At 27.7% G+C, this 12,092-nt stretch overlaps 1 protein-coding gene across 1 annotated transcript; it reads right to left on the reverse strand.

Annotated features, from left to right (window-relative positions):
- Positions 1-9,252: 9,252 nt before the first annotated feature.
- On the reverse strand, positions 9,253-12,067 carry LOC149057912 (uncharacterized). Its single transcript, XM_089220321.1, has 2 exons — positions 11,472-12,067; positions 9,253-10,425 (listed from the first exon to the last, which is right to left on the reverse strand). The coding sequence occupies exons 1-2, from the start codon at positions 11,823-11,825 to the stop codon at positions 9,892-9,894; spliced, it is 888 nt and encodes a 295-aa protein (XP_089076447.1). The 5' UTR covers positions 11,826-12,067; the 3' UTR covers positions 9,253-9,891.
- Positions 12,068-12,092: the final 25 nt, after the last annotated feature.

Below are 12,092 nucleotides of genomic sequence, written 5' to 3' on the forward strand. Positions count from 1 at the left end.
GTGTTCTCTGTCTTTAATAGAGGATCGTAAGTTGATTTGATTTAAAATAATTTTTAAATTTTACACGATTTATAGTTCACATCTTAAATATGTTTAAAGTTTAATCTTATGTTTATATAATATTCAACATGATTTCAATAAGTAGTGTAATTTTTTTTTAGATATCTGTATTTAATTTTCTGAGATTCTAAAAAAAAAGCCGTTAGTTGTAATCTATTATAATTAAATATTAACATTAAACTACGTATTGATAATGTTTAATTCTATGCATGATGGCCTGATAGTAGACAATAGACATATAAGTATGAATATGTTATAACTAAGAATTCTATTTCAAATTCTATTATAATGATTTTTCTACTCTAATTATTATTTTTGAATTTTATATTCTACTGACAAACTCATTGGAAAACTTTCAAATAAATCATATTCTTTTCCGCTTTAATTATAAAATTTGATGAATATATTATACACTTATTAATTATTACCGGATATTATCCTTCTATTATAGTAAGTTGTAAGTTGTTTTAATTTTAAATAATTATTTAATTTTACACGATTTATAATATGCATCTCATATAAGTTTGATGTTTAATCTTATGTTTATATAATATTCAACATAGTTTAAATAAGAAGTGTGATTTTATTTTTTTAAATATCTGCATTCTATTTTCCGAGTTTTTAAAAAAAAAACTGTTAGTTATAATCTTTTATAATTAAATATTAACCTTAAACTACGTATTTATAATTAATTGTATGCACGGCCTGATAGTAGACATATAAGTATGAATATGTTATAACTAAAAACATTATTTCAAATAAAGTTAAAATGATTTTGTACCCTTATTGCTATGTTTCGAAATTTGTTATATATAATTTTATATATATGCTACCGAAAAACTTGAAAATTCATCGCAACTATTTCAAATAAATCACTTGATTTTCCACTTTAATCGTAACATTTGATGAATATTTTATAATATTATATATTATATTATACACTTATTAATATTATTATCGTGTACTCTCTGTCTATTATAGGGCAACGTAAGTTGATTTAAATTTATATAATTATTTAATTTTACACGATTTATAATATGCTTTTTAAATATATTTATAGTTTAATCTTATGTTTATATAATATTCAACATAATTTAGATAGGAAGTGTGATTTTATTTTTTAATAATTTTATTCAATTTTCCGTTTTTTTTTTTTAAAATGAAGTCTATGCATGGCCTTATATTAGACATATATGTATGAAAATGTTATATTTTAGAACTCTTTTTCAAATTTAGTTCAAATGATTTTTCTACCCTAATTAATATGTTTTAAAATTTATATCATATCAATAATAATGAAAATTCATTTCAAACATTTCAAATAAATCACTTGATTTTCCACTTTAATCGTAACACTTGATGAATATTTTATATTATTACATATATTATACACTTATTAATTATTATCGTGTATTCTCTGTCTATTATAGGTTATCGTAAGTTGATTTAAATTTAAATTATTATTATTTACACGACTTATAATCTGCATTTAAATATATTTAAGGTTTAATTTTATGATTATATTATATCAAACATGATTTAATTAAGTAGTATGATTTTTTTTTCAATACCTGCTTTCATTTTCCGAATTTCAAAAAAAAAAAAAAATTGTTAGTTATAATCTTTTATAATTAAATATTAACTTTGAACTACGTGTTTGTAATGTTTAATTCTATGCACGGCCTGATAAAAGACACATAAAAATGAATATGTTATAACAGACTAAGAACTCTATTTCAAATTAAGTTCAAATAATTTTTCTACACTAATTATTATGTTTCGAAATTTATATTCAACCTAAAAACTTGAAAATTCATTGCAAAAAATTCAAATAAATCACTTGACTTTCCACTTTAATCATTACATTTGATGAATATTTTAAAATATATTATACACTTATTAATTATTATCGGTTATTCTCTGTCTATTATAGTACCACGTAAGTTGATTTAATTTAAATCATTATTTAATTTGAAACGAATTATAATAAGCATTTTAAATTTGTTTAAAAAGTAATCTTATGTTTATACAATATTCAACATAATTTTGATAAGAAGTGTGATTTTATTTTTAAAATACCTGCATTCAATTTTCTGAGTTTTAAAAAAACCGTTAGTTATAATCTATCATAATTAAAATATATTAACCTTAAATTTGCGTTTTTGTAATGTTCTATGCATGGACTGATAGTAGACATATCATATGTATGAAAATATAATTATGAATATGTTATATCTAAAAACTCTATTTCAAATTTAGTTCAAATTATTTTTCTACCCTAATTATTATGTTTCGAAATTTATATTCTACGAATAAACTTTAAAATTCATTGCAAACATATCAAATAAGTCCCTCGATTTTCCACTTTAATCATAACGTTTGATGAATATTTTATAATTATAAAATATATTATACACTTATTAATTATTATCGGATGTTCTCTGTCGATTATAGAACAACGTAAGTTGATTTGATTTTAAATAATTATTAATTTTACAAGATTTATAATATATGTATCTTAAATATATTTAAATTTTAATCTTCAGTTTATATAATATTCAACATAATTTAGATAAGAAGTTTAATTTTATTTTTCAATTATAGGCATTCAATTTTTCGAGATTCTAAAAAAAAAAAGCCATTAGTTATAATCTATTATAATTAAATATAAACCTTAAATTACGTATTTATAATGTTTAATTGTATGCATGACCTGATGGGCGATGGCTAATAGTAGACATATAATATGAATATGTTATAACCAAGAATTCTATTTCTAATTAAGTTCAAATGATTTTTCTACCCTAATTATCATGTTTCGAAATTTATATTCTACTGAAAAACTTGTATATTCATTGCAAACATTTCAACTAAATCACTTGATTTTTCACATTAATAATAACATTTGATGAATATTTTAAAATATATTATACACTTATTAATTATTACTGGATACTATCTGTCTATTATAGTTAAACGTAAGTTGTTTTAATTTTAAACAATTATTTAATTTTTCACGATTTATAATATGCATCTTAAATATTAACATTAAATACGAATTTATAGTATTTGAGTTTATGCAAGGCCTGATAGTAGATATATAAGTATGATTATGTTATAACTAAAAATTCTATTTGAAATTAAGTTCCAATGATTTTTCTGTCTTAATTACTATGTTTCGAAATTTATATTCTACCGAAAAACTTGTATATTCATTGCAAACATATCAAATAATCACTTGATTTCCCACTTTAATCATAAAATTTATTGAATATTATATAATTATAAATTATATTATATTTTTATAAATTATTATCGGATATTCTCTGTCAATTATAGAACATAGTAAGTTGATTTAATTTTAAATAATTATTTAATTTTAAACGATTAATAATATGCGTCTTTAATATATTTAAAGTTTAATCTTATTTTTATATTAGTAGTATTGAAATTTCAATGCCAACTGAATGCAGATATTTAAAAAAAGAACACTCTACTTATTTAAATCATGTTGAATATAATATAAGTAGTATAGATGTACCATTCCTGGCGCACTTTTATTTTATCAGTAAAAGATCACAAAGAAAACAATGTGTAAAAAGATCAGACAATTGAAATGCAATAATTATTAAAATATTTTTCGCAAAACTTATTATATTAATAATTAAAATTAAAATGCAACATTTCAATATTAGAAAATTCTGAAATGTGATATAAATAATAGAAATGGAATATATTTTAATATATTATATTTTCAATCTTTTTTATTTTGATTTTTAATTAATGTATTGAGATGGCTTACAAAATCATTTCTATCTATATTTGTTTTATAATGTCCCCAAGCTAATGTATCAATACTATTTTCCAAAATAAATCTTTTATCATCATAAGCACTTAAAGCTTTTTTGTTTTGTTCTACAGTAAAAATATCATGCAGCTTAGTTCTGAATAAATTTTGTTTAACATATTTTGATTTTTTTGTTAGTAAACAATTTTCAAAATCATTAAAACATATTTTATTTTCCACTACATTTTTTTTAACACCTTTAGATTTTTTAATTTCCTTTTCAGTATCTAAGATTCGATGTGAATATAATTTGGATCTTAAACCTATAAATTCAGTCATAATTTTTCCGATTAACTCATCTTTAAACTTACCTAAGACTTTTTTGTTAACTAAAGGTTAACCATAAATATTATCTTTTGAATAATCTGATGTATCAAAATAATCATCAATTAATGATCTATCTTTATTATCTATCTTTACATTTATATCATGATAGAAATCATCAGTTTTTATTTCTAATATTAGTGAGTCTGTATCTGTATATAATAATCTAACTCTATTTCCATATTTTTTCTTTATTATATTATAATAAAAATTATAGATTAACAATTTAGATAAATCTAAAATACACATTCCTATATATATATTGGTTGTTTGAAACATATTTGACATCTTTTCATATGGATTGCAGCTAAATTCTCTGTAAAAATTGTTCTTTTATCAAAATTTGGTCTGGCAATTAATTTGTCTAGTTTTGAAACATTAAAACATAATTTTATATCAACATAATTTCTCACATTCATCATAGTACGTCCATAAACACTATTGTTCATTAATTTGAAATATTCTTTTTCAAACTCATTCTTAGCTTTTGATCTAAGATTAGTATTGAAATCAATATACACTTTTAACCAAGGAGATTGACTAAATTCTAATACTCTATGAATTTTCTCTATCTTTAAACCTAGTTTAATATATAATTTTAGTGTTTCATAATGTATTATATATTTTTTCTTATCATACAAAGTTGTTAATAATTTTGGGAGTTGTTTGTCATCAAAATGTCTTTCTGGTGCTAAAGGGAAATCTGAATGTAGATCATGAAGTTCTTTAGGGTAAGATAAATCGACTTCTAAAATATAACCGTTACATGATTTATCAGAAATATTCATTACATCAAAATCATTCAGATTATCAACCCATTTGAAATCTCCAGTAGGTAAATATTTACTCATTGCCCAACCATAAAGATTATTTGCATCCAAGTATTGTAAAAATATTGATTCATTATTTTCTTTAAATTTATCTCCCATATATTTATTATTTGCTTTTGAATATCTTTGACTACATTGAGATAAGCCCCCTTTTATTCCGGATTCAAACATCAATATTTGATCGATATCTGTTAATAAATCTAGCTTTACTTTTGTCATTCTTAACATGCTATCCCACGCAAATCCTGGTGTAGTGTAATACCACAGAGGATCTAATTTATAATTTTTTAAAGAAATGTCTCTAAAATTTTCCACTATATCTGTTAATAGTAAAACATCAATCTTATTATATAAACTGGTGAATTCACGAAGATTTTGTATATTAAATACTTTCCAAATTTTTTGTGAGTTTTCATATTCCGCTTTGGTTATATTTTTATCAGTGAGAGAACTATAGAATTTTTCTATAGGTGGTAAACATGTTTCATTAAATTTATCTTCAGAATCCATATACTCATAAGGATAAGCTAACTTTCTAGTAACTAAATCTAAATGTTCTTCAGGAAAATATTTACTAAGTTCTTTAAATTGATGTTTTTCAAGATTATTTGCTAGTTTATCTAAAGAACTTGGTAAAAATTTAAATGAATCAATAAATCTTAATTCTGTTGTTAATATTGTTTCTTCATCTTTGATCACTTTTGTACGTTTTATAATTTTTGAAAACGAAATATATTTTTCCTCATTTTTAGGAATTAATTTTATATCGTTGTCATCATTCCCAAATTCTGTTATAAATAGATGAGCATCATAACCTGATAGATTATGACAAACGATTGGAATAAATTTAGGGTTTTGATAAGTAAGATTACATATAGCCCCTCTATATTTACCAGTCAAATGATCATGATCGCAAACTTTTCTCATATTAATGTTTTTATTTTTTATATATTTTTTCCTTAGATATTGATATTTTTTAATATTTTCATCATCATTATATTGTTTATAATATTCAATAGCATTATGAAAGATTTTTAATTTTTTCTCTAACCTTGGAGGTAATTCACTTAATAATCTTTCACATATATGACATTTGATAGAATTATTAAAATTATTTTTTTGGTCTGCAGTTATCAATTCCAGTGGAACTATTTTATCATATATTTCTGAAATAGCTATTTCTTCATCATACATACATCTTAAAAATTCTTGAGCTACATTTGGACCAGAATATACTACAGGAGGTTTATAATCACCATTACTATATTTAATATAGTAACAAAAATTATTAGGTATATGTTTCTGATAACGTTTTGTAAAAGACTCTTTATCATTTGGTTGACAAGTGTATATTGGTACGAGTGTACATTCATAGTCAAAAATAATCTCAAAAGGGATTCTTAAAGAATGATTATACTTCTCAAATTCTAAAGTTTTATTAAAAGGTTCTGGTAGAATCATTTTAGCAGCTTTATTATTACCACTGTTTAGACGACGACGTCGTCACACACTGTAATCACGGTTTGATAGGGCTTCCGAGTTCCGATAGTCGCCGTGACACATACTCTCTCTCGCAACTTTTCTGTACCGCGTAGTTTGTGTGCCGCGAACAACGGACGCGACCAAGTCCGCGATAAAAATACTACCGCGATCGAATACCGAATGTACCGAATACCGACCGAATAGTAGATCCATTTTTTGACCGTGGCACCGAGTACCAGAATTTTGTGTAGTGCGTTACCGACACCATCACCCCGTGGAACACTTCACCGTCTTGTTCAACAAGCCTGTTCAGCGTCCAAACCCAGCAGTCGCCATCACGGTTTTATATACAATTTTATTATTTATACATATTTATATTTTCCTATGTTTTGTTTTATCTTATTATTGTTAGTAATAATTTTAGTGTTAGTTATTTATTAGAATTTCCACTTGCTGGCCAGCACTATTTTTCTGTGCCCCCATACCATTTACGTAACTGATTTTGTTAATAGTAGTCCGTCGATTCATATCACGGCAAACTTAAGTACCGGTTGTTATTTGATTTCGTTAAAAAACCTATAGCGAACCTTTTATACAGTCCACTTATACCAAACATCCAAACATTTGGTCCGTTCGGCCTAGGATATTATTATATTCTAAGTGATTACCACTTACCGTTAAAATTTGGAAAAAAAAAAAACATTAATAATTAGTATAATATAAAGTTATACAGATTATTTGAGAAATAATATAGGCATTTGTGTTATTAAATTATTACGTAACACGATAACCAATTACAAAAAAAAATCTGTGTGAACCGAACTGCGGATGGACTTTGACCCGATGATAATGATTAAAAATATTTACAAACATACATGCCATTATAATTAGTGATCGCAATTAATATAAAGTCAAGTTCATAAGCAATATTATAGTAACGTAAGTAGGCCATTGAGTGTAATAATATATTCGGTACCGTATACACCGTAAATAAACCGTATACACCGTGAGTAAAAAAAAAAAAAAAAAAAAAAGGGTTTTCTGTGTAATCTATCACTGTAGATCTAAACCATATAAACCAAACTAATTTGCTACCATGGGTATTTATGAAGAGGCGAAGATTCGTCTTAATGACATTCAAAACCGAATAAATAGGATACGTGCAGCTGGAGTTGCATTAGAAAATGAACCGACCAATAAGACTTCATTAACAAAGTTCCGAATGATGTATGCTACCGTCCAACGTTTGCAAGAGGAGTTCGAAGTTCAAATGTCAATTATTATCAAGCAACTCGGAAAACCTGAAAGAGAGCAAAAACCGGAAGACAAAGTGTGCTCACCCGATGAGCTTCGTGAAAAATTCGAAGAGGCATATTTTAGTATCATGACCGTGGCCGACGAACACATACCTGCAAAGCAACTTTTAGGGCAAAATGCAGATGAAACATTTATTGAATTGAATGGCTCAAGGAAGAATACAACTAACTTTATACCTTTGGAAAAATTATCCATCCCACGTTTCACGGGCGACCCTAAGCAATATATGGGTTTTCGTAATACGTTTGATACGGTCGTAAATGATAATTTATTTCTTCAACCGGTTGTTAAGTTCACTTATTTAAAATCGTATTTAGAGGGTGAACCGCTGAATCTGATTAACAACTTAATGCTCAGTAACGACAATTACTTTTTAGCATTGAAAATACTGAATAATCGCTATTCAAATCGTCGTGTAATTGCAGAGAGTTATTTCAAGCAACTCTGGGAGATGAAAAAGGCAGTATTCAATGATGAAAAGTCTATTAGACAAATGTTAAACCATATATCAGAGTCAACCGGTGCATTAAAAAATTTAAATTATGCTACGGATCTATGGGATCCGATATTACTACATCTGTTTCAACAAAAGTTGGATGGACAACTACGAGCACAGTGGGAACTGCTTGTAGACACCAATGAGGATCCAAGCGTTACCGAATTTTTAACTTTCCTAACTAAGTTCTGTAATGCAGCATTAGCAGGAAGTCAATCTGAAGGAGGGCGGGAAAAGTCAAAAACCACATCCCAAACCAAGACTACTGCGTTGCATACAGTTCAATCAAATCAAAAACCGACTACGACAATGCGAAAAGTAAAGTCCGAAAAAGGAAGTAACTATTCGTGCCAGGTGTGCCAGTCGAGACCTGGACACTTGCTGATTGCGTGCCCAGTCTTTAAAGAAAAAACACCTAAAGCGTCGATTACATTGAGCGAGTTTACAAGCTGATAGTTGGCAAATTCACTATCTGCTAGTAAACTCGCCTAGTGTAATCATGTTCACTAGCCAACTAGCAGATTGTTAACTATCCGCGAGTAAAGTTGAAAGCTGGTCTACTTTATTCGCTACTCGCTGGCGTTTATGGTTTCAGTGTCGACAAAATGTCGACGGAAATTGTACGTGCGGGTGTCATTATTTTAGCTAATGCTATCAAAAAGGAGTTAAAAAAAAAAGAAAAGCGGAAAAGGCAAAGAAATATATGGGTGAAACAATGGATAGGCAGACGCGAGATGTATGGTGCATCGAGCAGTTTACTGAAAGAGTTGAAGGACGAAGACGCTTCAGCTTATCGCAATATTTTGAGATTAGACTGTACCCATTTTGAAGATTTACTGAAGATGGTAGATGGAATGCTCAAAAAAGAAGATACAGTTATGAGAATGGCAATCCCAGTAATCACAAAACTTGAAGTAACACTACGTTATCTAGCAACTGGCGATTCTTTTAAGTCTCTGCAATACCTTTTTCGAGTTCCCGAATCGACTATATCGATATTTTTGCCTGAAGTGCTATCGGCGATTTCTTTCGTCCTTCGACCATTCATTGAGGTATGTAAAAATTAATTTAAAAATGCCATTTTAAAATAATTTCTATATTTCTTGTAATGTAAGATAAATTGACACAAGACTGAAATAAAAAAAATAATATTTGTATAACTAATACATTAGTATTTAAAATTTGTCTCAAATATTATATTACAAGTATTTAAGTAATATTCGAATACCACAAATTTTTTTTAGTAGTATTCTATATACTTTTTCAAATTGATTTTAAATACTACTCAAATATTTTTTTTAAGAATTTTTTTAAACAGTTGTAGGTAGTTACAGGTATAGGTATGCAAAATATATTAAATTACATTCTAAAAAAAATACATAAACCACTATAAATAGGTTAAGCCCCCCTTTACCATTGAAAATAATATATAAAACATGATTTTCAATTAATTTGCGAACTAAAACAGTACGTTTTTTTAAAGAAATGTATTTAATAAAAATATAGTTACAATATTTATATGTAAATATTTAGTATTACAGCGAACTTGGTCCAAATGTTTGAAACATAACCTGTTTTAAAACATCATCGTCATTTGAGGAGGTAGACAATGAATAGTCAGAAGATGGTGAAAATGGGACTGGTGAAAATGGAACATGACTTGCTTCTCGGGAATTTAAATTAACTGTAGGCTCCAAAGATGTTAGCTTAGAACGAATGATAGAATTCTGAATTTCCTGTTGTAGTAAAATTGCTTGTCGCTGCGGCAACTGACGAAGCTCGGCCGCCACAAACTTTCCGAACTGGTCATATGGCTTCTCCTCTGCTGCAGACTGTGCAATTTTGTCCAATTGCTGAATCGCGACTGATATTTCAGAATTTGAGTTTTCGTCGGATACTACTCGTTTTTTGACCCTTTTCACTGATGCTGCTGGTGGTCTCATTTCTGTTGATTGCTTCTCTTTGTGGAGTTCTTTTGGGCAGCTGCTTTCGTTGTTAGACACATCATATTCCGAGCAGTTTTGACCGTCCTCATCTGGCTCTATTTCTTCACTGTTTTGCGATAGCTCCTAGAAATAGTACAAAAATGATAATGCACAAATAAAGTAGATTTATTAAATAAATTTCGCAACGATGAGTTAATAAATAACATAATATATTACACATATATATTTATTTTTATAATATTTATTATTTATTAATAATATGTTAACTGATTTAATTTATTAATCTTATTATTTGCAGGTACCTAAAGTAGTTGATGAATGGAAAGAAATCGAAAATAAATTTTCCCAACGTTGGAATTTCCCTAGATGTGTCGGGGCCATTGATGGGAAACACGTAATTATCAAAAGACCTCCTTGTTCCGGTTCAACCTACTTTAATTACAAAAAAACCTATAGCATCATATTATTTGCCATGGTTGATGCCGATTATTGCTTTACTTATATTGACGTAGGTGGCAATGGACGCGCAAGTGACAGCGCAATATTTAGAGATAGTACTTTAAATATTGCAATGGAAAGTAATACTCTTGGAATACCTGACCATGCTGTTATTATTGGAGATGATGCATTCCCTTTAAGAACAAATCTTTTGAAACCTTATAGTAAAACTGGGCTAAGTGATATGGAAAAGGTATTTAATTATCGTCTTTCACGTGCCAGAAGAGTTGTTGAGAATGCTTTTGGCATACTTGCATGGAGATTCAGAATATTTTCAAGACCAATAGATTTAAAACCCGAAACTACTGATAAAGTAATTTGGGCAGCTTGCAGTCTTCATAATTGGTTACGAAAGACTGCTCCAGGAAATTACTTACCTTCACAAGCAGTAGATAGAGAGGATTTAAATACTGGAAATATAACACCTGGACTATGGAGGGAAAATGCAAACATTTTGCAACCTATTAATAATTTAGGCAGCAATAATTACAAACGTGCTGCTGAGGATGTCAGACGAGCATATGCTACCCACTTCATAGAAGAAAATCCTCTGCCGTGGCAGTGGGAGAAAGTTGGAATAACAATTTAAATAATAAATATAAAATGATCTGTTAATTATTATTAATTTATAAATACCTAAATATTCATTAAAAATAAAAATTTTTACTCACCAAATTTGATTTGCTATTTCTTGTACTCAAAACCTCTGACAAATAATTTGCTTCGTTAAACCAAGCAAGCTTTGGTGAATAAACTTCTTCGGTACCACTTCCACTTTTCTTGCTTTTTTCAATTTTGTGTAGTTCTTGTCTGTACACATCTTTAATGGATTTGATTCTAGCCTTCAATTGCTTTACATCCATTTCTCCAATTAACTGATTTTCATTAAGTTCATTATAAAAACGTTGGAAAATTTCATTTTTTAATTTTGTGTTGCAATAGTCTTTATCTTTTATATTCCATAACAAATGGTACTGTTGGTACACATTAAGAAATTGTATAATATTACTTGTGTTCCACTTCATTTTAACAGTAGTTACAAGCAGAAATGTCGATTAAAAATCGTAATATTAGTTTAATTAAAACGTAGGTACCTAATATTCACAACGGCAAACCGCCTCGGGGTAGTACACGTGGTTTTTACTCGCTAGCTAGTTGGCTACTGAGCGAGTAGTACACGTTTTGCGTGTAATCATTACAATCGCACTAGCCGACTAGTCCGCTTCTTAAATAGCCAACTATCAGCTTGTAAACTCGCTCAATGTAATCGACGCTTAAGGACCGACATCAAA

The sequence above is a fragment of the Diuraphis noxia genome, unplaced genomic scaffold (assembly GCF_037042655.1).
Source record: "Diuraphis noxia isolate RWA-SAM2 unplaced genomic scaffold, SU_Dnox_SAM2 contig0002, whole genome shotgun sequence".
NCBI lineage: Eukaryota > Metazoa > Arthropoda > Insecta > Hemiptera > Aphididae > Diuraphis > Diuraphis noxia.

Coding starts and splice junctions, on each gene's coding strand:
- LOC149057912 (XM_089220321.1), bottom strand. CDS start 11,825: ATGAAGTGGAACACAAGTAATATTATACAATTTCTTAATGTGTACCAA. Junction 10,426..11,471: donor GAAATAGCAAATCAAATTTG/GTGAGTAAAAAT, acceptor TACTATTTCTAG/GAGCTATCGCAAAACAGTGA.